This window comes from Festucalex cinctus, chromosome 19 (genome assembly GCF_051991245.1).
Source record: "Festucalex cinctus isolate MCC-2025b chromosome 19, RoL_Fcin_1.0, whole genome shotgun sequence".
Taxonomy (NCBI): domain Eukaryota; kingdom Metazoa; phylum Chordata; class Actinopteri; order Syngnathiformes; family Syngnathidae; genus Festucalex; species Festucalex cinctus.
The window spans coordinates 5,380,505-5,408,268 of NC_135429.1; the positions used below are offsets into that span (position 1 = coordinate 5,380,505).

At 40.6% G+C, this 27,764-nt stretch overlaps 4 protein-coding genes across 7 annotated transcripts; 1 reads left to right on the plus strand and 3 right to left on the minus strand.

Moving 5' to 3' along the window:
• Positions 1 to 997: 997 nt before the first annotated feature.
• sf3b4 (splicing factor 3b, subunit 4) lies at positions 998 to 3,892 on the minus strand. Its single transcript, XM_077507020.1, has 5 exons — positions 3,788 to 3,892; positions 3,014 to 3,142; positions 2,136 to 2,834; positions 1,397 to 1,558; positions 998 to 1,327 (listed from the first exon to the last, which is right to left on the minus strand). The coding sequence occupies exons 1-5, from the start codon at positions 3,819 to 3,821 to the stop codon at positions 1,152 to 1,154; spliced, it is 1,200 nt and encodes a 399-aa protein (XP_077363146.1). The 5' UTR covers positions 3,822 to 3,892; the 3' UTR covers positions 998 to 1,151.
• Positions 3,893 to 4,524: 632 nt separating this feature from the next.
• Positions 4,525 to 12,258, minus strand: lix1l (limb and CNS expressed 1 like). 2 transcript variants are annotated; one of them, XM_077507606.1, is made up of 6 exons: positions 11,703 to 12,258; positions 9,307 to 9,470; positions 8,613 to 8,753; positions 8,175 to 8,270; positions 7,963 to 8,040; positions 4,525 to 7,103 (listed from the first exon to the last, which is right to left on the minus strand). In XM_077507606.1, the coding sequence occupies exons 1-6, from the start codon at positions 12,076 to 12,078 to the stop codon at positions 6,852 to 6,854; spliced, it is 1,107 nt and encodes a 368-aa protein (XP_077363732.1). In that variant the 5' UTR covers positions 12,079 to 12,258; the 3' UTR covers positions 4,525 to 6,851. The 2 variants fall into 2 exon arrangements, with proteins under 2 accessions (XP_077363732.1, XP_077363733.1); XM_077507607.1 differs by lacking the exon at positions 4,525 to 7,103 and adding an exon at positions 7,140 to 7,206.
• A 3,176-nt stretch (positions 12,259 to 15,434) lies between these two features.
• On the plus strand, positions 15,435 to 17,597 carry LOC144006943 (type-4 ice-structuring protein-like). The gene is made up of 4 exons (XM_077506072.1): positions 15,435 to 15,561; positions 15,920 to 15,985; positions 16,078 to 16,201; positions 17,237 to 17,597. The coding sequence occupies exons 2-4, from the start codon at positions 15,940 to 15,942 to the stop codon at positions 17,448 to 17,450; spliced, it is 384 nt and encodes a 127-aa protein (XP_077362198.1). The 5' UTR covers positions 15,435 to 15,561; positions 15,920 to 15,939; the 3' UTR covers positions 17,451 to 17,597.
• Positions 17,598 to 19,189: 1,592 nt separating this feature from the next.
• On the minus strand, positions 19,190 to 27,627 carry LOC144006941 (polyadenylate-binding protein 1A-like). 3 transcript variants are annotated; one of them, XM_077506068.1, is made up of 15 exons: positions 27,438 to 27,625; positions 25,350 to 25,592; positions 24,842 to 25,035; positions 24,520 to 24,635; positions 23,681 to 23,820; positions 23,352 to 23,446; positions 23,156 to 23,293; positions 22,039 to 22,134; positions 21,641 to 21,974; positions 21,414 to 21,512; positions 21,227 to 21,345; positions 20,781 to 20,859; positions 20,214 to 20,344; positions 19,461 to 19,548; positions 19,190 to 19,343 (listed from the first exon to the last, which is right to left on the minus strand). In XM_077506068.1, exons 2-14 carry the CDS (start codon positions 25,513 to 25,515, stop codon positions 19,483 to 19,485), a joined length of 1,773 nt encoding a protein of 590 aa, XP_077362194.1. In that variant the 5' UTR covers positions 25,516 to 25,592; positions 27,438 to 27,625; the 3' UTR covers positions 19,190 to 19,343; positions 19,461 to 19,482. The 3 variants fall into 3 exon arrangements, with proteins under 3 accessions (XP_077362194.1, XP_077362193.1, XP_077362195.1); XM_077506067.1 differs by lacking the exon at positions 27,438 to 27,625 and adding an exon at positions 26,253 to 26,481; XM_077506069.1 differs by lacking the exon at positions 25,350 to 25,592 and having other exon boundaries at positions 27,438 to 27,627.
• Between the last annotated feature and the right edge of the window lie 137 nt (positions 27,628 to 27,764).

The following is a 27,764-nucleotide window of genomic DNA, read 5'->3' on the forward strand; positions in this document are numbered from 1 at the left end:
TTTCTACTCCCTTCATTTAACGCTCTGCTTTTACACATAAAAAAAAAAAAAAAAAAAGTAAAAAAATAAAATAAAAACTCTATGTAGTCCCGTTATCATTATAAACAGAGTACTGTATTCTGATACGTCCATAGAATGCAATTCCTATACCATCCATTTTTTTTAGCCATTCAAGAAAGATGACAATTTATGTAGCACAGGGACCAACTGTCGACTCAAACTGACGTCAAAGTGACCGCAGGATCGCCTTGCAAACGCCACATGACCAAACCATGAAAGCAGGTGAGCCGTGGACACGTTGACATAAATTCCAATCGACAGCAGGGGGCAGTGCTGCATAAAATGTCAACCATCTTTTCCTGCGTGGTATAGTCTATTAAAAAAAAATAAAAAATCTTTGTAGCGCGTACCTTCCACAAGCAATATTCACATTACACACTTACCTGTTTTAATTCGATAGTATTATGTTGACCTAGAAGGAACAGAACTCCATGGTAAATTCCTACGTCAGCCATTTAATACCAAAAATATGAGTAGCTAAAACTTGCAAACGATAGTTAAAAAAAAAAAAAAAATAATAATACACTAATGGCACATAAATTGAGACGTCATTTAAAGGGGACGGGTTCTAAATTGAGCCAATGTTAAAAACTAAATGTCAGTTTTAGTAACCTGCATTTTATACGTGGTTAACAGGTCAGCATACAGTGAATAAAATTACAATACTGATGATGCTCGATATCACCAGCATTTTTTTCTACTACTTTTTTTGTATTTATTTTTTTTATCATTGATGACAAATATAAGACCCATATCCCAATACAGCACCCCCCAGCCCCCCATTTAAGATTGTAGTGGCAATTTTCATTTCTGGTTCCTGATTGTAAAATGGCCACAAGAGGGCTGTTGATCACTATACCGATACTTTGAAATTGGTTTGACTGTTGTATAGTGTTTAACAACAGTTTCAGATTATTTTATTTATCACACAACTAAATATAATTTGTTCACGTTTTATTCAACAGCGGTCTTTCAACTGTACAGTGACCCCCAAAATACAAAGCTATTAAAATAATCAACCTTACAAACATGTTTTTTCATTTAAAAATGAGACAAAAGACAGGAGAAAAAAAATAAAGATTTGTGGAGTATTAAGGCGGCATAGGTGCCCTTAAGGGAACCCGGGGTGGTGCGACTGGCGGCCTGGGCGGCATGGGGGGCACTCTCTGGAAGCCAAAGGGAGGAGGGCGAGGCGGGGCGGCACCGTAGCCTGGTGGAGGCATGGGAGGGGGCGGAGGTCCTCTCATACCCGGGGGCACCGGGTGACCTGAGCGAGGGCGACAACGTGTGAACAAACACGACAACGAGCAAGCGGCAGTTTGTTTTTTTTACATACCCATGGGAGGTCCGTAGGGGCCTCGGGGAGGCATGCCCATGGGCGGCGGCGGGGGCATGCCAGGAGGGAGCGGCGCACGGGCTTGAGCGGAGCCTGGGGGTGCAGGAGGCGGGGGCACCATGCCAGGAGGCGCCGGAGGAGGCATTGGCATCTGAGGCATACCTGAGGAACGCAAACGTGCAAAATTTGATGTCAAAATATAAGAGGAGTCAATATTCAAAGATAAATCATATGTAAATGATTTTTTTTTTTTTTATTGATGAAGACAGCAAGACAGAGACAGAGATGTGTGAGCAGAGGTGGCACATCCAGGTCCAGAAAGTAAAAACCCTGCCACAATTTGACTTTAGTCCCAGGTGCTAGCTAGCTAGCTAGCTCCCTAGCAGGTAACCAAGCACCTGTGGCGTTAGCTAGGGAGTTTGCAAGCTAGCACCTGGGGCTAAAGCTAAACGGTGTCAGGGTTTTTAATTTCTGGATCTGAATTTGCACCTATAAACTAAATGTTCAATGCAGAGGGGGCAAATCTAGGTCCAGAAAGTTAAAAACCCTGTTACAATTTGGCTTTAGCCCCTGATGCTAGCAAGCTAGCTCACTTCCTAGCAGGTAAAAGCACCATGGGAGCTTGCTCCAAGCTAGCTAGCTAGCGCCTGAGGCTAAAGCCAAACTGTGTCAGGGTTTTTACTTTCTGAACCTGGATTTGCCACCTGTGTGCATGAGTGTGTACGGCAAGGTAACACACCTCCATGCATGGCTCCAGGTGGGAAGGGCGGCGGTCCGGGAGGGTGGCCGCCCGCCTGCGCCTGATGGTTGTGATGCATGGCCATGCCGTGTGGCATGGCTGGCATGGCCCCCGGCGGCGGCATGGGCGGGAAGACCCCGGGGGGCGGCATGCCACCCGGCATGCCCATGCCGTGTCCCATCGACGTCAGCACAGGAGGCGGCACGGCCTGTGGCGGCGGCGCATCGGCAAACAGCTGATGCGGCCGGTCGGCCTGCGAGAGCGGGTTCTGGGCGGCCAGCAGCCGCTCGGCGGCCGAGCCGTGCCGCTCGCCCTTGGAGTCCTTCTTGAAGGCGTAGGACACTGTGATGGGGCGGTTGCACAGGTACTGGCCGTTCATGGCCTCGATGGCGGCGTCGGACGCGTCGAAGCTCGCAAAGTTGATGAACGCATAGCCCTTGGAGTTGCCCGTGTCGGGGTCACGCATGATCTTGGGGGTCTGCAGGATGACCCCGAAGGCGCTGAAGGTGTCGTAGAGAAGCTTCTCGTCGATCTCCGAGTCCAGGTTGCCGATGAAGATGTTGGCGCCCACGTCCAGGTTCTTGTTGTGCGCCGACGCCTTGTTGACGCGGATGGGCTTACCGTACAGTTTGATCATGTTCATGATTTTGATGGCGTAGTCGGCGTCTTCTTCGCTCAGGAACTCCACAAAGCCATATCCTACAATTGAGGAGAAAAATCAACTCATGCAGTAGCACTAGCAACGCTTTCCATTTAAATTAAAGAGGGCTTCAACTACAAATATAAATAAGTGCATTTTGAAAAGCAAATTACAAATAGGTGGGGTTCACTGCAACTTGTAATTGCATCAATGCATCCCCCCCATTATTATCACCTACCTTGGTGTTGGCCCGTCACCCTGTCTTTGGGCATGTGCGTGTTGACAACAGGACCGGCCTGCAGGAAAAGCTCCCATAATAATGGCTCAGAAACTTTTTCATCCAAGCCGCCTACGTACACCGTGGCATCTGTGAAATTAATAATTAACAGATTTTAAAAACGTTGCGTATGGACCCGTGTGTGTGTGTGTGTGTGTGTGTGTGTGTGTGGGGGGGGGGGGGGGGGGGGGGGGGGGGGGGGGGGGGGGACGAAAAAAATATATCATAGAACATTTAGCTTTCTATGGCGAACCTACGTAAAGTTGACTAAACATTTATCAGCCTAAATTTTGAAATATTAAATACACTGCTTACTTTAATTAAAAATTAACAAGAAAAGAGCAGAATTGTTCCTCTTCTATCGCCGTACTTCGTTCACAAGCCTCACCGTTAGCCAACTAGCCTGCTAGGCTAACCACATCCGTGAGCACCTATCTTACTCATTTATGGCCAAAAAAAGAGCGCCGAAGCCAATTATAAAAACCTATAACAATATAGAAATATATACAAAGTTAAGTAAAGTAGAGTTAAGTTTTTTAGACATTACATTGGATAAAACTGAAGACTTAGCGTAGAATAAGGACTACAGTACATGATGCTTGCTAGCCACAATAGAGTGGCAAAAGAAGCAACCGGAAGAAGGCATCACAATGGACGAAAATCTATTAACATAATCCACATGTAAAAACAATATCTTAAATTGTAGAGAGGGTTGTAAAAACGCGACTGAATTACCTTGGTTTCGTTCGGAAATTGGTCCCGCTGCCATGTTGAATGAACAACGGTGGCGAAGCGCTTGAAAAGAGCTCCACCTCTTCCGGTACGTTTGCGGAAGTATAAAACGTCATTTTAAAAAGATATATGTATTTATTTTATTTTCTGGCGCTCTTTAGATATTTGTGTAATATTGCTTCTTACTTAATTATTAATTGTATTTATGAACTTATTAGCGTCTACGCTGAACATTTGTATCCACCCTGCTTTCATTTTGTAACCGTTTTAAATGCGCTGCGGCAAATGTAATGAAATCCGTAATTTATCGACATTTTGTACTACTGAACAAGAACTCATTGCAGTTACTTAAAACCTTTATACAGTAAAAAAAAAATAAAAAAATAAAAAAAAATAATGGAACCCTGTAAATAACACGCATTTTGCTTTTTTTTTCTCTCACACTCTAAAGCCGTTTTCAGGCGTCTTAATAACATTCGGACATGTTTTCATCAGAAAGAGCCCAAAGGGTGAAGAATTGCAGCCCACTTTGCACCCTAATTTACTAGCCTCACTGAAATGCGCCTGTTTTTAGGGGGCTGGCCCAGTTTGATGTAAGTGTGCTCAGCATTCGTTACCGTGATGACCAGAGGTGGAGCTTGAGCTTCGATACCTCGCTGATACTGTAAGCATACCGTAACATTAAACGTTGGCAGACACACAAAACGTTCCATTAGAAAGAGATTGCAACATCCTATGTGTAAAGATGTATCAATGTGTATTTTATTATATATAAATCTACTAAATGTATAAACATTGAATAAAAAAACTGCGCATAGAAAATACACACGATGAGAAATCCTTTACAAAAGAACCAATACTGTTCGGTTAAAAGACATAATCGAAATCATGCACCAAAGGCAAGATATACAGCGGATATAGAAAGTCTACACACCCCTATTCAAATGGCAGCTTTTTGTGATAAACAAAAAAATATGGTAAATCATTTAAAAACTTTTTCCTCCAAAAATGTGACCTATAACCTGCACCTTTTGTGAGGAGAATAAAAATTAATCACCAAGCTTGCACACCCTTATAACTGGAAATGTTGTAATTGGCTTTTCCTGATATTCTTGTAGACACGTCACAGCACAAGCTATGATCCACAGGGGCGTATGACTTTTTAAATCCACTGTAGCATTTTAATACAAGAACAAAAGCTGTAATTAACGAAGAAATAGCTTAAGTAACATATTTCCTGCATACACTGACATACTGTGCGTCATATGTGGGACAATACAATCATCCAATATGTAAAGTGAAAGGCAAGGCCGGGTAAATAAACGTGAGCAGTGTTCCAGCTGCCTAATAGAGTGAGAATTGCATCACGTGAATGGTCACCATTTCCACAAACTAAAATGACTGTAGGGATTAAGCATGCCTCCGAGTGGTCGTAGGGATGATGAAATCCTTCCTAATCTAATGTTGTGTACCACAAGAGGAAAATGACTGAAGTGTGCATGCTACCAATGTATTCTGTTGCGTCGACTTACCAAGGCTGCCTATTTAAATTCCTTCCTTCTTTAGACACGCAGACATTATACGTTTCAAATTAGCAGGGAAATATATAGACATGTCACATTTGTAGCATTAAAGAAATAAGGTCCTATTTGTACCACAGGCATTTCGACTGCTCATCATCCTTCCACAATGCAGTGAAAATGTACATTGCGATGATATGAAGGTCGTTAAAAAAAAATAAAAAATACAATAAGTGCTGCTACACCTGAGCTGCTGTCGGACCGACTGAAGAATCACAATAAAGTCATATTCCATGCACAATACTGCCAGCCTCCTTTCTGTTCTACACGTTTCAGTAATAATAAAAGACTGTGTACTTGTATTGCAGCAAATAGTGGCCAGGCGCGTATACATTTACTCAACTGCAGATGGGGGGAGGGGAAGCATTTTTGGGATAAAAATGAACAATGTTTGTATTGTATTGCAATTTATACCTTTTGAAATTAGAGTGTGAACCAAATAGGGATGTGCAATTAATTGAAATTCAATTACAATTTCAATGATTACACTCTACAATTCAAAAATCAGCATAATCGTCCAAAAAAAAGATTATTAATACTAATTTTGACTTGTGTGAGTTGTTTAAATTTATACATTTGCACCTTTTTTTTAAAAAATAAGTAATTTAATAAATTTGGTTTCATCCAAAAAGAACTTGTATAATTACAGTATTTCAAAGAATTTTATTTGTCGTAATTATTTTATTTAAAAAAACAAAAAGATTGTCCTCATCGTGATTTCAATTATTACCAAAATAATCATGATTAATATTTTTTTCAAAATTGAGCAGCCCTAGAACCAAAAGTAAAATGTGGAGTCATACGGCCAAACAAAGATTAGGGTTGCAGTAAACCGACGTGATCGCGCCACATTTAGAAAAAAGTAGCGCTTTGCCACCATCTTGGTGCCAAGGGACATGCTGAAGTGAGTTGAGGAGCTTCATTTAGCCAAAAGTAGTAATTTGCTGCCGTCTTGTAGCATCTTGGCACTAAGGAACTATGCTGAAGTGAGTTGAAGAGCTTAACATCAACAAAAGTCGCGCTTTGCCACCATCTTGGTGCCAAGGAACTATGTTGACGTGAGTGGAGGTGCTACATTAAGACAATAGTAGTGCTTTGCTGCCATCTTGTGGCATCTATAGGGAATTATAAGCGTTTTTAGAACGGTCTCAACTGCTCACACTGTTTCGCTATTCGCAGCATTACGAAGTTACTTGACATGAATTGAAGTGTAACATTGTTTAAAATTATTCCAATACTGTAAATCACACAAATAAATGCCCTCCCCCGCAATAATGCCTCGCCAACATGTTTCAATTTCCTTGTACATTCACCAATAAAAGGCATCCGCATGAGACAAGACAAAACATCCAGCCAGCTGGTCGGCCAATTGGAAAAAACAAACAAACACTGTTAGGCACCAAAAAAGGTAACATGCTCATATTACTTATGGCTTGTTTCATAGCTGGCTGTGCTTTCGTAACAATGCTCAAAGCGCCGTTACCCGGTTAGTGCGAGGGCAGCGTGGCGGCGTTGGCGGCGCTCAGCTGACCCACGGCTATCATTAAGATGTCCTTCTTCTCTTTGTAGAAGCGCAGCTCGCGGCCGGCCAGCCGCGCCTCCTCCAGCTCGCGCTCGGTGGCCGCCAGCTCCTGGGAGACGGTGCTCGCCGCGCTCTGCTCGCGGTTTACCCAGTCGGCCGCCATCTGCGTGCGCATGTCGTCGTCCAGCGCCCGGTGCGAGTAGTGGGCCAGCACTTCCTGTCAGACCGACCAAAAAAAACAAAAAAAAAACAAAACAAAAAGTGCTTATTTACCTTATTGATAACTATGATGTGCACACCTCCAGGGGGTGCGCCAACTCCTGAAAACATATTTAACAAAAATTCACAAATAATTAAATAAATTAAAATGTTTACAAAGTGCCATTAACGCAGAGATTGTGTTGGGAACACCACCCCCCTGGTGGCGCACCCCCTGCGCGCCAACTTGTAAAAATTTTTTTTTTTTTTGACAGAAGACAGAAGAAATGAATTATTTTCAATCGGGTTCAAAAGTTAAATTCAAGCAGGGATTTCCAAATTTAGGTGGTGTGCCAACTTTGGGGAAAAAAAAGAGAAAAAATTCTATTAAAAAGTGCCATTAGAGTAGAGATCAATGTGCGCACCACTTATGGGTGCGTAATCAATTAGAAACAAGGATTGTGCAAAGTTGGGGCTCAGAGGCTGTGACAATTTGAAAAAAATAAAATAAAATAAAATGTTTTCAACTGTTTAAAAAGTGCCATTAGAGCTTAGCTTGTAAAAATAGATATGAATGAATCAATCAATAAATAAATACATAAATGAATAAATAAATAATCTATTATCAATTGTGTCCAATATTTACCCTGTGATGTTGAAAAAAATGTGTGGCTTACTTTAAAGATCCTTTACTAGATCTTGTACAAAAACGCTTTTCATTTTCATATTTCCCAGCTCTGTTTTCCCAAGCTACTCAATCCTAAAGAGGATTGCCATATGAGAAGCGATGTAATGACGTGAATAAAAAAAAAGCAAAAAAACCCTCAAAGCCGCAAGCGCGCCCTTCCACCGCAACGATGCTGGAGCGTCTGCGCTACCTGACGTGAACACTGGCGTTCCCTCATGGCTTTCAGGCTTCCGTTCCAGTGGAGGAGCTGGAAGACGGTCATCAGCTCCTGAAGCGTGAAGACACACACAGAGCTGTCTTTTACCAAGTGCAAATATGCACGTGAACGCTTCATGATCTGAAGACACACACCCCCACCCCGCCCCACACATCTTTAGGAGTCCCTATTGGTCAGTCACGCACCTGAAATTCCAGCATTGATTTTCCTTTGTTGGATTCCAGCATGAAGCGGAAGGCCCCGATTCCCGTGTTGGGGTTGTCGGCCTCCTCCCTGTTTCCCTGTGGGGAAATGCACCATTATTGGGATGTACACAACAGCTGAACTTTATTTGGAGTTCATCAGATGCACTTAAGATGAGTTTGAATGTGAAATGAACCCATGTCACTGTAACTAACTGCAACTTCGTAAGTAAAACAAAGTAAGCAAAAAATAAAAGTCAATGAAAGCCTACGATAACTTTTTAACTAAAGTAAAGTAAAAACAACATGCTAGAACAATTGAACTTTCTTCAGGGTTAATCAGAAGTGGCAGATGTGTGCCAACTACCTATTGAACATGAGGCCGAATGTGGACTATAACTAAGTCACTGCAACCGTTAACTCAATGAAAGCATGACTTACGTTGAAGGAAGCCAAGGCCTCGCTGACGCTCTTCTCGATGAAGTCGTTGGTGATGCGTCGGGACGGGTGTTCGTTGAAAACAGAGTTCATCAGGGCGATCTTGGCGGCGCTGCGTCGGGCCTCCGCCTTGGTGGGACAGAACTGTGAAAAAAATAAAAATAAATATATAAATAGTGAGGGAGGAATTTCCGCATGTTTGCTTATGTTGCTTTAAAATAAAATTTAAAAATATATAAATACATTAATTAATTAATAAATACAGTAAATACATAAATAAATAATGAGGGAGGAATTTCTGTTTGCTTACGTTGCCTTAAAATAATTAATAAATAAACAGTGAGGGAGGAATTTCCACGTTTGTTTATATCACCTTAAATTATAAATGAATAAATTAATAAATCCGGTAAATAAATAAATAAATAGCAAGGGAGTAATTTCCACATTTGCTTATATTGCCTTAAAAAGAAATAAAATTAGAAAATAAATAAATAGTGTGGGAGGAATTTCCATGTTTGCTTATGTTGCCTTAAAATATAAATAAATAAATACACAAATAAATAAACAAACAAACAAACAGTGAGGGAAGAATTTCCACGTTTGCTTATGTTGCCTAAAAATATAAATAAATGAATAAATAGTGAGGGAGGAATTTCCGCATGTTTGCTTATGCAACACGAGAGTCGAGGCTGCGTACTTGGAAACTTCCGAAGCAGCTGCCCCCCGGGAGGCTGACGTAGCAGACGTACGGCGGGCTGCTGGACGCCACCATCTCGTACACCACCAGCGCGCCGTTGCGCAGGTCGGCGCCGCGGCTCAGCTTCATCTGCCAGAACTCCTGTAAGGCCTCCACCACGTTCACTACGCTCAACAACAACACACCAACGAGATGCCTCATGAAGTACTCACTCTCCGTATGGAAGTAAAAGTACAGATTAGGGATATATATCGGCGCCGATATTCAGCATGTGGACGAATATCGGCATCGGCCATTTTGAAGAATCATATGGGCAGGGTGTTAGTTCAGGGAACTAATTATTTACATTTTCAGAGATACTGCTGATCCTGGAAACTCTTTGCACCTTCTATTTTTGTTTGAAATTAAAACTAATATATGTAAAAAAAATAATAATAATACTTCAGCTATTTTGGAATACTTACAATAGAAAGGCATTTACTTATTTAAGTTTTTATTTAATTTTTAAAAACATGCAACTGCCCCTGGGAGAACTTTTTGTTTGATTTTTAAAACAAAGATCTCGATAGACTATGATTGTTTTTTAACTCCAATATTTCACGAACCCTAAAAGTTGTTCAATAAACATATTCTTAAAAATTCCCAAATCTATCAATAGCGAAATATTTCACTTGGTTCCTTCCCACCACTGCAAACCATAAGGGTGTGGAGCAGGAATAGGCGCATCTCCACATTATCATAAAAGTATGCAAAAGTCAGCAAAAAAAACGCAGTCATAAAAATATTTTGGATGGGCCGAGCGGGATGATACGATAGCGCTGTCAAAAGTGACTAATGTTGCCGTGGCGGCGCGGTGCCAACGTGGGCGGCCGGTCCGCTTCTTTTTGGATCCAGCATCGAGCACTTGGCTGGATGACATCGGAGGACTCGCATTGTAAATCATGGTGTCGCCCAGAGGACTTTTCCCTAGCCTATAATGATGATCCATATCCCTGTTATTATAATTATTATTTAGTAGTTGAAGCACTACGTTTGTTTACAGTCACGGGACACTTCATTAGGTACACCTGCAGTGACGATGCAATGCAGTTCTATGCAAAGTACAACCACAGTAAAAAAACATGAATTTAAAAATATACAATCTAATTAAGTAATAAATATTGATGCTACTACTAATAAAATTGTAACAGTATCATTTTTGATACGCACACGGTTGTGTGTTGTTCTAAATTACTGTAGAAGCTTATTGATCTTTAATGTAATCCTTGCTTAAGGTTTAGTAGTTAATCCTATAATGAATTGGACCACATGTTACACTCATTTGAAAATGGACCTGAAATGCGCAAAGTTGGAATGTAGCTAATAAAAAAAAAGTGTATTTTATAGAGTATAAAAGCATCTTTTCCAGGATAATATTGCAAGAATAAACTCATATTCACTTGTCTAAAATCTGACTTTCTTCCTTCATTGAACTTTCACTTTGATATGACTTCATCCTGGAAAAATGACTTCATTCTCATAAGATTGACTTTTTCTTATTCTTACTTATATACAACACAAGTCTTCCATAAAGGACCCGAAACAGATACTTGAGTAAAAGGGCAAGTATCTTAGAAGAAAAAAACTTAGAGGAAAAAAAAAAAATCACACTGTAGAACATTACTGGAGTAATGTTTTTTAGTTATTTCTTTTACTTCAGGTATAAATATATGTGTTGGCTAATGAACAAAATTAGCTTGGCCATCACGCAAACAGTTTTTTTTTTTTTATGATTTTACAATATATGTATTAACGAAGGTATAGTAAGCGGAAAGGTATTGAAATAAAAGTATATATTTCAGAAACGTAATGGAGTATATGTGAGTTACCAGGAATATAAATGACAAAGTAGCCTACAGATACAGATTTTTTTTTTTCATGAGTACCATAAATAAATATTTCAACACAGCCATTAAGAGACTAATCGGTGGTACAAGAACTCCATCTAGTGGTTCGCAAAAGAATCACTGAATTAAATACTTGCATTTTGGAATACGTGCTGCAACATTAGAATGCAGCTTTGTTGCTATTCCTACAGCCTGTTTAAACTTCACAAATTTTTATTTTTGTAAGTTTGCTTGTTTACCAATATTCAAGTACATTTTTAATTTAACTTTTATGCCGATCACGTTTTAATGTAATCATTATTTAAGTGAAACTTTTTTTTTTTGGGGGGGGGGGGGGGTATTTGATGTAAAAAGTTAAGTTTGAAAACCTCTGTCCCAACGGAATTTAGGGTTAGCCTACATGTGGTAATTTTTATTGGTTGGGATTTTTTTTTCTTTTTTAAAATTGTTTCTTGTCCTTGTAAGTTTGGAGGTCCATAAAGCGCATTAAACGTGTATTAATGTGCTTACCTCGACCGTAGCCTTGCGTGTGTTTGGCAAAACTGCGGACCACCGCCTCCACCGCCTCCTTCAGCACCGCCGGGTTGCCCGGGTTCGAGTGGCCGGCGGCAGGGAAACCCAGGCCGGCTCCTCCTCCTCCGCCCCCACCGTACAGGCTGTGGAGCTGCAGCGGCGGCGGCGGCGGCGGAGGCCCCGAGCAGGCGGCCAGCGACGGCGGCGACGGCAACAGCGGAGGGATGGACACCGTCACCCCGGGCCGGAGGGACGACGAGGCGGAGGAAGAGGAGGAGCGGAGAGTCCCGCCGACGGTTGGCCCCGAACCGAATCCGATGCCCGGTTGGAGCCTCTGAGGGCGGATATGGACCGGGAGAACGTGAGATTCCATCGTCCAAAACGCGACGTTCGAACCGGGTCCGGTTGGAGTCGGTACAGAGCGAGCGGAGAGTCAGTTGGGGGTTAAAATGAAAGAAATCAAGCAGAATTTAGGTGGGTTTTGTCCGCCTGGAGACCCGAACTGTACTTGACTGTTGTTCTGGTCTGCATCCTGCCTGCCTGCTTGGACTGCTCGTCGTGCTGCCTTCAGGGACTTCACGTTAAACACATAGTTCCGTTAAAAAACCGAGATGTTTTCCTACAAATTTACACACAACTGAATCGCACACATCAACTAGATTACATACATTTTTTTTTACATTATATATATTTTTTTCTCATGAAGAAAACATTCAGTTGACAAGTACAGTATGAGTTGTCCGATTTTTGTGTATGACTTGAATGCAGCACTGGAAAGTCAGAAATATTAGGCCAAGAAATTTGAGCCCCCTCTTGTTCCTTGCAGTCTGGCCTACAAATGTGCCTCCTTCACCACCACAACTCTCCACAATACACCATGTTTTCATTTAACACACTTCATCACAGCGCGGCAATCGAAGATGAAGATAATGGCGGTCAACCTTTGAGACTCGGGAGTCGGGACCACCAACTTTGTGATGGAAAAAACAGGAGGAAATGTAAATGTCTCCCCCCCCCCTCCCATGTGTTGTATAAATGTTCATTCTTTCTGTGGTCTGGTAGGAGGCCAGAGGAGGAAAGATGGAACATTGTTTTAAAAAGATCCACATTGCGATCGCGATGATGTCAGTGCAGATATCTGGTTCCACTATATCCTCTATTGTGGCTATATTCTGGAAATTGACCCCCTCCAAAAAGTTTTATATAACAACATGTAGCTGGATCGTGAATAGATGAACAAAGATTCACAGAATCTGCCACTTGGTTTGACGAGGCCATTTTAGGTTCATTTTGGGGTCCATTTTGGGTTTCTATTGGCCATTTCTGAGTGTTGCAAACAAACATGAACATAAACTTTCAGTGACAATTTGCTCACTTATTGTACAGCATAGTGATTTTCCAAAGAAAAAAATAAAATAAAATAAGTGACCAAAACGAGCCAACATAAGAAAAAGAAAATACATTATACTCACCAGAAATGTTGATTATTAAATATATTCAGATGTTGCTCGTTGAATAGTTTTACTCTGACCGGCCAATCAGAGGACGGAAAAATGCTGACGTCATCCAAGCCAGCACAAATTTGAGATACAAGCAACAGATGTTGGCAACAAAACCAAGTCAGTTCACTTCCCAACAAGCAGCGGTTTGGCAGATAGTAAACAATTCTTCTTCAAAAAAAAAGAAAAAAGAGGCTTCAAGCTGTTTATTGTCACTGTTAATGTTGACAGACAAAATAATACCTCAAGCATCTATTCTCTCATATCGCAATAATCTGAGTCTTCTTGGTGTCTCTCTCTAGATGATTTGTATTAGTAAATAAAGAGAATAGCCTTTTGGGAATAAATTAGTACAATTTATTTGAGCACAGAGTAGAATTGAGGTTGTAAAGATGGGCGAGTGCTGCTTACACTGATAAATAATCAGGCATGTTGAGGCCTCCGAAAAGATAATAAAAAATAATAAAACATCCCACAACCACTTGTTAGCTTCATCAAGATGAAGAATATTGGAAGTAAACTCATTAGCAGCATATAAAGCACAGGCAACAACACAATAAAAAAGCTAATTAATATAAAACCTACTATGTCTCACATTCTACATCACACATGATTTCATAATTCGAAGGCATCAACAAAAGCACCCAGGCTCATGCTGGACACACGCACACACACACACACACAAAAACGGGCTGCGCATTCCCACAATTTTCACCATCTGGATTTCATTAAGAAACATCGGAGCACAAAGTGGGATTTATCGCCAGAGGTTTTATTTATGAGCACACGTGGGCTCGTTGAGGGGAAGAAAAAAAAAGAAAAAAAAAAGTGAGGCCGGGCAGGAGTGTGATCGTCAATTAATGTCTTTTTATAAGCAGTCATAAAGATTGAGAGCAAAGAGGACAACTGGCAAGCAAAGGTAGAAGGTTTACATCCACATCGTCCTCTTGTTAGAGCATTGATACATATTTCATATCACACACCACATTAGATAATTCAACTTAAAGGTGGGGAAGACCACTAAAAAAATAGTGGAAATAAATATTATTATTATTATCATTATTATTATTATCATTATTATTATTATTATTATATAGCACTGAAAAAGTTTGATTATTTTATGACTTATCAAATATGGAAAATAAAACAAAATAATTCAGCTCACTTTGACATGACACTGGCCAACAAAAAAATTATTTTAAATTATTTTAACAAATGTATTTATTAATAATTAATAATAGTTCATCAAAAACACGTTAATTGCTAATAATTGTGAAAATTAATTATACATATATTATTGGATATTAATATATAATTAAAACTAATTACTTTTAATTAATTTTAATTAATTAAAAGTTTCTAGGCAATTTTGGGCTGCTAAGTCTGAAAATGACATCTGTTAGCTTGAAATGTCTCTAAATTTTGAGATATGATGATGAATATTTTTGACAACTGGCAGATCATGTGGTTGGACCGTTTACGAAAAACGTACTTTGATCGTTCCTAAAAGTCGTGTTTGTGCTTTGACGTCACCTGTTTTTGCATTTGTTTACTGCGGCTGTTGCCTAATTTTCAGAGTTTGTGCTCGATTTTCCACGCGAAACGTGATTTGCAGAACGCCCTCTGTTTACCATTGCTTGATGTTCATTTATCATTGCTCTATGACATACAAAAAATGATTTTGTAGCAATATTGTTTTATACTCTTTTAGCGGTAGTTTAAAAAAAAAGATTGCTTTAGGTTTTTATTAAAACACAACCACCCACTATTAACTATAAATATATGAATCTATATTTATATTTTTAAACAATACTGTATAAACTATAAAATCAATATATGCATAGAATTACTGTATAAAGTATAATTATGTAACTTATTGTACTTATTATAATTGGCCCCTGGACTAAGTGAAAAAAAAAAAATTAAATAAGAAATCTAGACCTCGACCTCAATGAGGAAATGATGCAATGTGTTTGTGAGGAAGCTGATGTGGCAGGACCAAATGTACGTACTGGCCTCTGCGTCATCATTCACCGACAAGTCATCAAGTGTTCGGTTTAATCAACATGATAAGACAACTCCGCACCCTCCCACGCACACGCAAACACCCACACAAGACACACAAACACGCAAACATATGCACGCAGTTGGACTTTGGTTGACTTTGGCCAAGTGGCACTCGGAGCAGCAAGGGTCACCACGATGTTTTGTCAGCGTCCAATCACATTTGGATATCTTTATCTATAGTCCAATCGCAATCAGGAGAACACACGGCTGCCCCCGCTAAGGAGCTATAAGAAGGATTCCAACCCGGCAAGGAGCCACCATCATTCGGTCCAAATCCTCTTGTGATACAGGTACGTTGTATTCTGCTCGTCATTAACATTTGTTTAATTGCTAAAAATAGTAGTCAAGTATTTGCACAATATATATATATATTTTTACTGTGATTGTTGTTATTTTTGGAAATTCTCCAGAAATGGCTGTTGAAATTAGACTACCAAAAATCTCACAAAATTTGCACAGATTATGAAATTAATGGAATGTAAATCTCACAAGAGTTGTACTGGTTAAAATAAGGTTTATGTAAATCCAAAGACAGGAACTTTGCGTTGTAAAATAATGGAACTGGATATTCCATTCCATTATTCCATAACTGGAATAATGGAATGGAATGCAGAATTATACATATTTTTTAATATCCCAATTTCATAGGTCTCATCCAAACTGCAACCATGAAACTCATCATCGCCGCCTTTGTTGTGATCGCACTGGCTCAAGGTAGGACAAAACTTTCACACAAATATGAATATGCAGTTATTTTACACCGTAAAAACCCTCACTAAAAAAATAAATAAATGTGGTTTACGCAGGAAGCCTTGCCCAGGACGCTAGCGACCTGGAAATGATCAGCCAGAAATTTGAGGAGATCAAGAACAAAGTGACGGAGGAGCTGACCAAGCTGATCAACACTCAGGATTTGGGTGCCCAAGCTCAGTGAGTACGCACCAAAAACCACCATCAGACAAGTACAGCACATCCTCTCTTTCGCAATAGCTGCAAATCCATGGACGTCCACTTTGATGCCTTTCTGTGACTCCTCCAGTCTCTCTGCAGACACCTACTGACGCCACTGAGTCAGTTTACTGTCAAACTAAACCAAACAAAGAATCACACCTTGTGGATTTGAATCCTTTTGGATTTTTTTTTGTGTGTGTTTAATTTTTCATACATTTTTAGACTTTTCTGCCTTTGTCTAAAATTTCTGACATTTTTGGCAATTTTATGGACATATGGTAATTTTCTGCCTCTACTTTTTTTTTTTTTTTTACATTTTGTCTTTTTTTTAAACTTATTTTCTGCCTCTACTTTTCTTTTCTTTTTTTACATCACTTTTATTTCTTTTTATTTATTTTGTGCCATTTTGCCAGCAAATTGCTGACATTTTTGGCAGTTTTGTGGGCATTCTCTTGTAATTTTAGTGATTTATTTTGTTTTTGAACCTTTTCTTTTGTTGCCTTTTTTTTCATTATTAAATTTCTGACTTTTTTTGGCAATTCGTAAAATATTTTATATTAATTTTCTGCCTTAGTTTATTTTTTGAACAGTTTTCTGCCTTTTTTTTTTTTTTTTTTTTTTTTTTTATTCAATTCTCTCACATTTTTGGCAATTCCATGGACATTTTATTTGTAAATTTCTGCTGTTCCTCTTCCTGTGTAAAAAAAAACTTTTTCATCTTTTTCTAACAACTTAAAAATTTGGACTCTTTTTTTTTTTTTAAGTTAATTATTCACTTATCACTTTTTATTCACTTTTAATTCACTTTTAAAACCTTAATTCATTTGAATAATATTTTATCTAAAAATAAAAATAAATACTATAAAAGAAACGCTAATTTCGACTCATTTATTTTATTATCTATTTATTTTTTTAATTTTTTTTAAGAGATCAACAGGGAGCCACATGAGAGGGACAAAAGAGCCACATGTGGGGGCAGGCACTAATGTCATATGTCATCCATCTGCATTGCAGGGCCTTCCTGGAGCAGCAGAAGAACCAGTTTGAGCCCATGATGACCAAAGTCCAAGAGCAGATGCAGGCGGCCGCCGCCAGCATGCAGGAGCAGATCGGGCCCATGGCCACCAACTTCCAGGCGCAGATGCAGCCCATGCTGAAGACGTTCCAGGACCAGATGGACGCCCTCCTCAAGCAGTTGACCGATCAGGCCAAGGCCCTGACCAACTAAAATCCCAAAAAAAAAAGGAACCTGCAGCCATCTTCCACCATCATGGACTGACTGACTTCCTTTTGGACTCCACACGTGTTTCCGTACCTTTGTGACATGGATGATTTCATCCCCAAAACCAAAAGTGCAATAAAATCTTGAAACACACCACTATACAATGTTTTCCTTATGTGATAGTGTTGACTCAACTGAACTTTTTAAAATTAATTCATGGATTTGTCCCTTTTTCAACACGGACAGCATTGTAGCGGTTCAGACAATTTAAATACTGTTGCCAAAAAATAAATGCCTCCTTCCTGTAGATCCGACCACCTGTCTTAGCTAAAGATATTACAAAGCTTTCTCCAACAACAACAACAAAAAACCTCTCAAAAATTACTTTCACACACAGATAAAATGTATTTACCCATTTCAAAATGGGAGACAGACCTGTCTATAGTTCCGGAATCAGACCACTGCCGGAACTTTTGGAGAACTTTTCAGTTTACCTTGGGAAAATCCAGTTTGGGCGTTTTTCCACCCACAACAATTAAATTCCCCAGGTGGCATCCAAGTATTGTCGACAGCAGGGTTTTGCTGAGCCAGGCAGGAACTTTGAGGAGGTGGGCTGTAATGGCCACGGCTGATTGGTCAAATTTGGGGGCGTTGTTTTTACATCGGCTGGACTCAATCAAACTCATTTGAATTAATTACCGAGAACTCAAAGACGCTGGGGAAACACAATTCTAAATTTCCTGCTGAAATTTTGCAACCAAGACCTCCGTTTACCCTGATCTCAAAGTTCCTGGTCTTGTTGGTGGAATAACAGCTAAGGGGCTCGACACACGGGAGGCGAAAATCGCCTTCCTCCCTCCCCTTCGGCGACACGCGACATTCGTGCATGTGAAAAATCGCCCGCGTACACGTAGAGTTCAAGTTCAAGAATGAATCTCTCTTAACCCATTCACTGCCATTGATGTGTATATCCGTCCATGGCAGTGAATGAGTTAAGTCAATTCCATTCCCAAAGACGTGTATATCCGTCAATGGCAGTAAATGAGTTAATATGAAAAGGAAAATGCACAAAGCTGTGACCAATGTCTTCCAAAGGCAATTATGCCATCTAGTGGCAGTAAAATGACATCAACACAAATCAATATCACACTCGTTTTTTATAGTCCAGTACATCTTTTTTAATTTTAACTCAACTTTATGAAATATTATGAAATTACTGTATCAATGACTAAAAGATGCAGACATATTTCTATTAGGTTAACATTTCTTCCCACTTTTATGTTAACAAGTGTGCAACTTAGAAAAAAAAAAATCTTGTACATTTTATTGTAGATTATGAAGAGGTATAAAATTTGTGATTAATCATGAGTTAATCTTCATGGGTAACACTACGCTTGGTTTAAACCATGAATGGTACTTTCATTCTTACGGAAGATAAAATGGAGGCATCTATTTATTTGGGGAGTGGGCTATTTGTTTTGGCCATTTGAACACATTACCAAAAAAAAAAAAAAAAGCTCAAACATTTCAAATGAGTACAAACGTATACAAAACAGCAGAAAAGCCTCACTTGAAAAACCCTTCTTATAAAAATAATTCAGTTTTGTCATTTAATTTGGGTAATAACATTTATGATCATTTTGGTAATGTTTGATTTGCTACTTTATGGTTTGTTTACTTGTATTCTGATCCTTTGTTTTGTTGACTTATATTTTGATTTTTGATTTTTTTTTTTGGGGGGGGGGGGGGGGGGCGTTTACTTGTATTCAGATTTTTTTTTAGGCTGTTTACTCGTATTTTGATACTTTGTGTTTCCTGGTATTCGGATTTGTCTTCATCTGTCCTGTATCATCTGTGTGATACGCCAACATTGCATCATACATCGAGGATGCCCTCAGTCTGATGAGAAAAAATCACAAAATGGGACAAAAATAAAGCACGTTCTTTGTTACAAATAAATCAATCAATAAATAAACAGGGTGCCTGTTAAATTGAGTACACAATGGTTAGCCCTACCTCGGATTGTGTTTGCGGAGCGTCAGTAAGCCTTCTGTGACGACTCCTTGGCCTGATGAGCCTGAAGGACAGCCACGGCCTCGTCCACCTGCAAAGACCAACAAACTATGTATGTCCTCAGAATAAACGTCAACACAACCCATCACTGGATTGTATCGTACGTCTGTATTTTAACATATTGTATCTGAAGCCTCAACATCATCGTTTTATTGTGCGAAGTCGCCAACTATTTTGTTCTTTTTTTTGTTCTTTTTTTTAACTCATTAGCTCCCAAAAACGTATAAACACGTCATATTTTAAATGTTTTAAGTGTCCCAAAGACGTATTTATACGTTTTTTTTTGTTTTTTTGTTTTTTTTTTATGCCAGAGCATAGAGAAGGCTTTTATGCAGTCTCTCGACTGCAGAAAATGGTTGAGTGGCAGCAGAGTATAAGAGATCAACCAGGCCATGTTAAAACTCCCACAGTTCTAAGCAGAATTGTGAAAAACGATGAAACTTAGCTATGTTCTATTGCTAATTGCTGCACAGCGGAAACGGATAGGAATATACTTTTTTTTTTCCCCTGATAATTGAAGAGACTCTAATCTCTCTTTTGGTATGTTCCATATTTTTATAGCAATAGAACATAATATTTCATGGGCCTTGAAAAATCAGTCAAAATCCAGGAAAACACTTCAGTGAAAATGGTTGGGAGTGAATGAGTTAAAGATGGTCCAGTGTAAGTGTGGTTCGGGCTATAAGCGCTGCTCACCTTTGAACCGAGAGACTCCGGCGACTCCAGCATGTGGAGCAGCTCAGAGTTGTCGATCTCCAGCAACATGCCGGTGATCTTCCCCGCCAGGTCTTGATGCATCCTCTGGATGAGTGGGAACAAACACTCACCTGGAAGGGAAAAAGAGAGAGAGAAAACGCTTATTTGGATGTTGGATTTCTAAGCACGAAAACAAACGTGGGCAAACTCTGCCGCCAAAATGATCCCAAAATGGCCGTATCAAAACAAAATGGCAGACTGTCAGTGAGTTTTCAGGCATGGATTCTCAATATTGTTTTGTTGGTCTGCTTAGGATAGACTTGGCTAATAAGTTTCATGTTGGGGAAAAAAATAGCGTCAGGTTTTGAATTTTCCTAAAATATTTACATGTGTCTGTTTGTCTAGACCCCAAGAAATGAACCCAAAATGAAACAAAATGGCAGACTACAATCAATTTCATGATTCTTACCTGGCTTCAGGGTGTAAATTAAAAAAAAAATAATAATAATAAAGGTCCAGAAACCCCTAAATGTAAATTTTCATAAGGATGAAACAGTGCAGACTTACCCAGCATCTGCTTCTGCTCCAGTGGTGGCGCAGAAGCCAACATGGAGGCTGTCAGCGGTTTTGGTGTATGGCCAGTATACTGTAAAAAGGATTGCAATCAACATTTCATTGAAAGTAATAACATCCATTCAAAACAGGATCAAGGTATTGATTTTATTGTGAAAAACATTTATTTTGCATTGACAGACGTCAATTTTGATTTCGACGGAACTAAAAATACGTCCAAAGGACCCAAAATAAAGTTTGGGATTTTCTTCTTCATGTTTTCATGCCCTCCTCATTGTTTGTTTGTTTTAACAAATCAGACGTCAAAGAAAATAGCAGTGAGCAAGTATTTGAGCATTGTACTATATAAAGAAAAGAATCTTGCATCACTTTTTTAATATATGTAGTTCAAATTTGGTCGACAAAATCACTCCGACATGTTCATCTTTGAAGTCTTTTACCTGTGTAGGCTGCATGTGGCTCGAGGGGCTGTGGATTCCCCCCGTGGCATACGTGAACTGAGGAACCCCACACACGGGGGTGGGAGGGGACTCGGGCTGGGGGCTCAGAGTCTGGGACACTGCGAGGACATAAATTTACAACCAACATTTGCTTTTTAGGAAGACTTTGAAATGAATGCGGACTGACCTGCACGTTGGCCGGACATCCCACGGGGCCCCTGGGAGGGGGGACGTGCCAAAGCGTAAGCGGGAGGATTCACTGCTGCGGTGGGCATGTTCTGGTAGTCTACGCAAGAACACAGCGTAGTGTTAAATGCTTAAACCAGAGTGCCGAAATCTGATTGGCTGTATGTTCTAATCTGCGGGGAACATAAATAAATGGTCCAAATTCAGCGCCGTGTGGTAAGCGGGTACCTGCCGTGGTCCAGCGGGGGCTCGCACACAGCTGCGCCGCGGGATAGTAAGCGGCGGTGCGGTTCTGCGCCTGAGGAATGGGCGCCATGAAGTAAGCTGGGGGAGGCGCCACCTGGTAAGGGGTGATGACCTGGTTGGGCACGGTGGTCATGCGTTGGATGTACTGGCGGGTCAGGTAGGCCTGGCGCTCCTCCTTCCTTTGGGCCAGCGCCACGTACAGCGGCTTGGTGGCCACGATGCGGCCGTTCATCTCCGACACCGCCTTGCCGGCCTCCTCGGGAGACGAGAAGCAGACGAAGCCGAAGCCTTTGCTGCGCCCGCCCTGCGTCATCACCTGGACACGTTTCAGCGGAGTCAGCGGACGACGAGGTCACGCGTGAACACGGCCGCGGCGGTACCTTGGCGCTGGTTATGATGCCGAAGGGCTCAAATTCTTTTCGCAGGCACTCATCGTCAATGCTGTCGTCAAGGTTCTTCACGTACAAGTTGATGCCCTGGAAGGCACAATTTGATGTGGTCACTCCACAATGTTAGTAGTTAAGTTGATGGAGACAAATATTTGCTTTGAATTTAAGGTCAGTGACACAAATGTTTGGAATTTTTCCGCCTTGGCGTTTTTTGTTTGTTTGTTTTTTTACCAGTGGTCACTCCACAATGTTGTGTGCATCCATGTTTCCAGTTCCAGGGGAGTTATTTGTAATTAAGTTCACTAGAGACAACGTCATACTGACAATTGCCGCTCCATTATACCGACATGTCGCTCCACAATGTTGTGGATCGATGCTTTCGTCTGTGGCTTTATCAATCGTAAATTAAATCCCAATTAGTTCCCAAAGTGTAGACATAAATGTGTTTGCTATGTGAATTACAATTCCTGAAGAGTCTCACATGAGGTCACTCCGCAATGTTGTGTGAGTCAGGGTTTAGGTTGAGAGGGGCTATTTAGCTTTTTAGTTGTGAACAAGTTCCCTCTGTTGAGACTTTCTATAATGGTGAGTAGCATTGTAAGATTCTGCTTGGTCGATCCACAATGTCGTGTGCTTTCATGTTAATGTTCTGGGGGAGCTACAGTATTACTCAAAAACAAGTTCCCTGTGGTGAGACCACGTCAATAACAATAACTTGACTTATTAGTTGTAAAAAAAAGTTCTCAAAAGTTTGCATTCCAGTAGACGTCTCACACGGTTGCTCCACAATGTTGTGTTAGACCAAAAAGAGTCTATGTGACTAGAAACAAGAGCTGTTGTGAATTATTCGTGATAAGCTTCCTTGGTGGAGACGGCATCTATTGGCCAATTAGCATTCTAACAGACTCTGACATTGTCACTCCACAATGTTGTGTATATATTTATTCATATTCCAACGTGCTATTGTGACTTATTTAGTTGTGAAGTAGTTAGCCAGTAGACACATCTCCTGTAATGACAATTAGGTTCCAATAAACCGTGATGTAGTTGTTCCACAATGTTGTTTGTTTACATCCAATTGGTTTGCTATGTTTGGTGGAAACCCGACCTGGTAGCGTGAGATGCGATCTTGCTTCATCTGCTCAAACTTGCGCTTAAGCTCGGCCTGGCGCTCCACCTTCTTTTGAGCACGACTGACGTAGATTATCCTGCTGTGGAATTCCTTCCCGTTCATCTCGTCCACTGCCTAGGAGAGCAAAAAGAAATTGATGACATGTGACTCACTCCGCCCATTTACGTTTTACCTTCTGGGCGTCCTCGTGCCTGGCGAAGCTGACAAATCCGAAGCCTCGACATGAGCCGTGATCGTCCATCATCACGCGGACGCTGGTGGTGTTTCCTACGCGACACAGGACAGTACGATATCGATTCGGAGCACTGGAAGAAAGACGTCCCCGACTTGCCTGACGACCTCGACGACCGTATATGGTCCTATTATAGTATGGGGGCGGGAATTCATAAGCTTCAGCTTCTTCCCGTCAGCCATTTTTCTTTCCGGTTATTATATGTTGTAATTGTATGATGAAATGTTTGATTGAAAGGAAAAATGAACAAATAAAAACCAAAACCAAACCGTATGTGCTGAACATGTCTCGCAGCATGTTGTCGTCCACCTCGTCGCCAAAGTTTTTCACGTAGACGTTGGTGAACTCCTTGGCTCGGACCGCCAGCTCAGCCTCGCGATCTTTGCGGGATTTGAAGTGGCCCACAAATCTGTTGAAATGGAAGTCACTTTGGATAAATTCAAGTTCAGATGTTCTGGTAGGCTTTTTTGCCCTGTGATTGGCTGGCAACCAGTTCAGGGTGTACCCCGCCTCCTGCCCGAAGCCGGCTGGGATAGGCGCCAGCGCCCCCGCGACCCTTGTGAGGAATAAGCAGTTAAGAAATTGGATGGATGAATGGTTGGATGGATGGATGGATGGATGGATGGATGGATGGATGGATGGATGGATGGATGGATGGATGGATGGATGGATAGATGAATGACGCATGGAAAGAGGATAGATGGATGGATGGATGGATGGATGGATGGATGGATGGATGGATGGATGGATGGATGGATGGATGGATGATGCATGGATGGATGATGATGATGATGGATGGATGGATGGATGGATGGATGGATGGATGGATGGATGCATGGATGGATGATGATGATGATGATGATGATGATGATGATGATGATGATGGATGGATGGATGGATGGATGGATGGATGGATGGATGGATGGATGGATGGATGATGCATGGATGGATGATGATGATGGATGGATGGATGGATGGATGGATGGATGGATGGATGGATGGATGGATGGATGGATGGATGGATGGATGATAATGATGCATGGAAAGATGATGGATGGATGATGGATGGATGGAATTCAATTGTTGGTAATTAAATACTGTAACGTACATTTTTCGGTCTTTAATAAGCTTGCCGTTCATCTCCACAATGGCTCTCTCGGCTGCTTCCTGAGTCTGAAAGTGAACAAAGCCGTAGCCTTTGGAACCGTTCTCGTCGCACACCACCTGCAGCGGAAGGAAATTGAAATGGACACATTATGGATAATTGCTGTTTGCACTGTAGTATTCGTTTGTTGAATGTGTGTCTTGAAGGGGCGTGGCCTAGTGACGACCATCACAAGTAGGGCAGTTGTTCTCATTTTCGATTTGCAGGTTTGACTGTCTCAATAACTAAAAAGTGCGACTAATTTAGCCAAAGATCCGTTCCGTACCTTGCCAGACATGATGTTGCCGAAGAAGGAGAAAATGTCGTACAGGACGTTGTTGTCGATGGAGCGGTCCAAGTTTTTGACGAAAATGTTGCCGAGGCCGCTCTTCCGCAGCGCCGGGTCCCGCTGCCACCACATGATGCGCATGGGTTGACCATTGATCAGGTCAAAGTTCATCGTGTCGAGCGCATGTTCAGCTGCGCGGGGGGGGGGAATCTGATTTTGGTTAAAAAGTCTTTAAGTGTTGACCATCCATTCATTTGACAACAAGTAAACTTAGGGTGATGTATTTTTGCATTTGACTCAATTGCTCTTCCATCCATCCATTTTCTATTGCACTCACTCACATTCAAGCCAGTGGACAATTCCGTTTTTAATTGAACTCATTCGCTGCCATTGACGTCTACAGTTGTCAATGAGTTTTAAACACAGGAAGGACATTTGCCTGCCTGACTGCCAAATGTGCAGGAAAGAACGTTTTGCATTCTTGTGTGTCACTGTTCTGATTTACCATCTGCGAGATGCTGGAAGTTGACGCAGGCGTATCCCAGCGACTGCCCGCTCATCACGTCTCGACATATGCGGATGGACAAAATGATTCCGACCCGGCTGAGTCTTTCGTAAAGCATGGCTTCCGTCACGTCCGCGTGCAAGTCGCCCACGTACAGCGCGGCCATGGATGGGCGACAAAAAATAGACTCTTTTTGTGCCCGGGGCTGGGAATGAAAACGTTTGTTTTCCACTGCAGGTTACACTGTAAAAAAGTTGTCCTTGATTATTTTAGGCAATAAGGGAATAATAATACAAAGGGTAACTTATACCTTCACTACCAATTTTATATCAGTAACAAGTGATACCCAGAAAAATGTAGAAAAATATACCTACACTTTTTTTTTTTAACTGTAGAAATAAATGTAGGACAATTTTCAGCCACTTTAATTGGGTAAATTTAATTACGATATGTTGCCGAAAGGATATGTATTAATTGAATACAGTTTACCTCACATTTGGTTGCTTGCTATGGTGCAAAAACAATATTATTGAGAGAATCAAATGTTCTCAAGACAGATGATCACATTTGTAGTCAAACATGACTCGCTGCCGTTGTTTGAAGAGCTCTGAATATCTCAAAGCTTTCAAATATGAGCAAAAACCCCATTCACCATTTTCTCATATTAATTTTGAGTAACAATGATTGATCTTAAATCATGAGTACATTTTACACAATTTTAATTTGTTGTGGAACATAATAAAGTTGACATAATCTTACTCAATGAACGGAAGTAGGCTATTTCATGGAGTAGGCTTTAAACAAAAGCAAAATTCACCCATGAGTTATTAAAATGGCTGCAAATTTTTACATTACATTTATTGGATAGATTCAATAGGTTCGTTTTTAGTGTTGGCTACATACCGAACCCCGGGCGCAGTTGTTCGATGTTTAATGAAAGCGACGACGGGAGTTAGTATTTATTTTTTTATTTTTTTATTGATTCCAAGTTGTCAAGGGTGGCCGGTTCCATGTGACCGACGTTCGTCACAAACGTCACATAAAAACAAAAACAAACAAAAAATACGAGCGCACGCAATCTCTTCACATCATCTCATTGGCGCTTTATTACAGTTTGAAAAAAAAAAAAGACGCGTGATTTGGGGCCTGTACGTCACACGAGGTAGCCAATTGTGCATATTCGGACTTTTGCAAGGTGGCTGGCGCACTTCCGGGACGCAAAAATTTGACTAATAAAGGCCAAATATGAGACAATTCGCTTTGACGAATGTAATGCTCCATTTCAGCGTTCGCATGAATAATTCTTGCTTTAGTCAAAAAGTGAAAATATGTTTATGTATTCAGTGTCGGCCAAACCTTGATCTTTATAAGAATAGCTTTTATGCCTTTATGACTTTCAAAATAATCCTCACGCTTTGGTTATAGTCTATATTCCGTGATGTAATGCGTCGTTGTTTACATATTTTTTATATGCACTTTCAGACAGACTGTATCTCTATATATCTATAGATATATAGAGATACAGTCTGTATAGATATCTATATCTCAAGCTCATTTGTGAGCCCTTAATCACAAAGATTAATCAACAAAGATTAATCACCGGTCCACAGGTGGCAAAGTTTGCCGACATCTCCTAATCTAAACCCGCCTCCAACCAGCCAAAGAAAACCCCAAAACACCTCACTGTTGTTCCTTAAAGGCCTGCCATTAAATCAGAATTGGATCATTCGAACGGCAGTGGCTGCACAGAAAAAAAGAAAGGCAACAAATCTATACTGCACCATATCATTTCAGTTCTCAATCTGTGTAGAAGGTTGTCTAAAATCAAATCCCAACACCAACAGCAGCCCACCTGTTGAGAAATTACTACGCCCACAAAGGTGTATAAACGGGTATTGACAATTCCGAACATCCGGGCATTTCTGATATTTCCCCAATGCAAATGCTTCGGGTGAAAACAATCGGCGTATTTGTATTGCTTTTGCTATTGACTAGCATACAAACCAGGGAGATTGTTATAGTAGTTATTTCCTCACATTTTGAAATAAAAAACAATCCTCACAAATCAATATACAACGATCCACCTACCTACACCAAATTATCAGTCCATTTAACCTTTTTTTTTATGCATTAGCAATATTAGCAAGTGTTCCCCCTTTTCCCATTTACTTTGGCTCTGAAACAGCAAATATTTGGCAAACATTTACACTTAACATTAGCGTCACCCAGTGGCCACATGGTGGGACGACGCTCGACTCCTATTTGTAAACATGTCGCTTCGCTAATATATCATTAGGGCTTCTCGATTATGAAAATATTAATCACGATCATTTAGGTAATAATTGAAATCAAGATTAGGATGATCATTCTTTTTTTGATACAAAACAAGAAAATGTTTAAACTTAAAAATTAAGA

Bases quoted from the DNA above. Each gene is read 5' to 3' on its own strand.
- sf3b4 (XM_077507020.1), bottom strand. From the start codon at position 3,821: ATGGCAGCGGGACCAATTTCCGAACGAAACCAAG. The intron at 3,143-3,787 runs GTAATTCAGTCG...TTAATTTCACAG, and splicing joins AATTTCCGAACGAAACCAAG to ATGCCACGGTGTACGTAGGC. The intron at 1,328-1,396 runs GTATGTAAAAAA...GCCCTCGCTCAG, and splicing joins CCCCTACGGACCTCCCATGG to GTCACCCGGTGCCCCCGGGT.
- lix1l (XM_077507606.1), bottom strand. From the start codon at position 12,078: ATGGAATCTCACGTTCTCCCGGTCCATATCCGCCCTCAGAGGCTCCAA. The intron at 8,041-8,174 runs GTGCGTGACTGA...TTCACGCTTCAG, and splicing joins AATCAATGCTGGAATTTCAG to GAGCTGATGACCGTCTTCCA. The intron at 7,104-7,962 runs GTAGCGCAGACG...TCGGTCTGACAG, and splicing joins AACGCCAGTGTTCACGTCAG to GAAGTGCTGGCCCACTACTC.
- LOC144006943 (XM_077506072.1), top strand. From the start codon at position 15,940: ATGAAACTCATCATCGCCGCCTTTGTTGTGATCGCACTGGCTCAAG. The intron at 15,986-16,077 runs GTAGGACAAAAC...TGGTTTACGCAG, and splicing joins TGTGATCGCACTGGCTCAAG to GAAGCCTTGCCCAGGACGCT. The intron at 16,202-17,236 runs GTGAGTACGCAC...TCTGCATTGCAG, and splicing joins GATTTGGGTGCCCAAGCTCA to GGCCTTCCTGGAGCAGCAGA.
- LOC144006941 (XM_077506068.1), bottom strand. From the start codon at position 25,515: ATGGCCGCGCTGTACGTGGGCGACTTGCACGCGGACGTGACGGAAGCC. The intron at 23,447-23,680 runs GTTTGGTTTTGG...TGTGTCGCGTAG, and splicing joins AGACATGTTCAGCACATACG to GAAACACCACCAGCGTCCGC. The intron at 21,513-21,640 runs GTACCCGCTTAC...GTTCTTGCGTAG, and splicing joins CCCCCGCTGGACCACGGCAG to ACTACCAGAACATGCCCACC.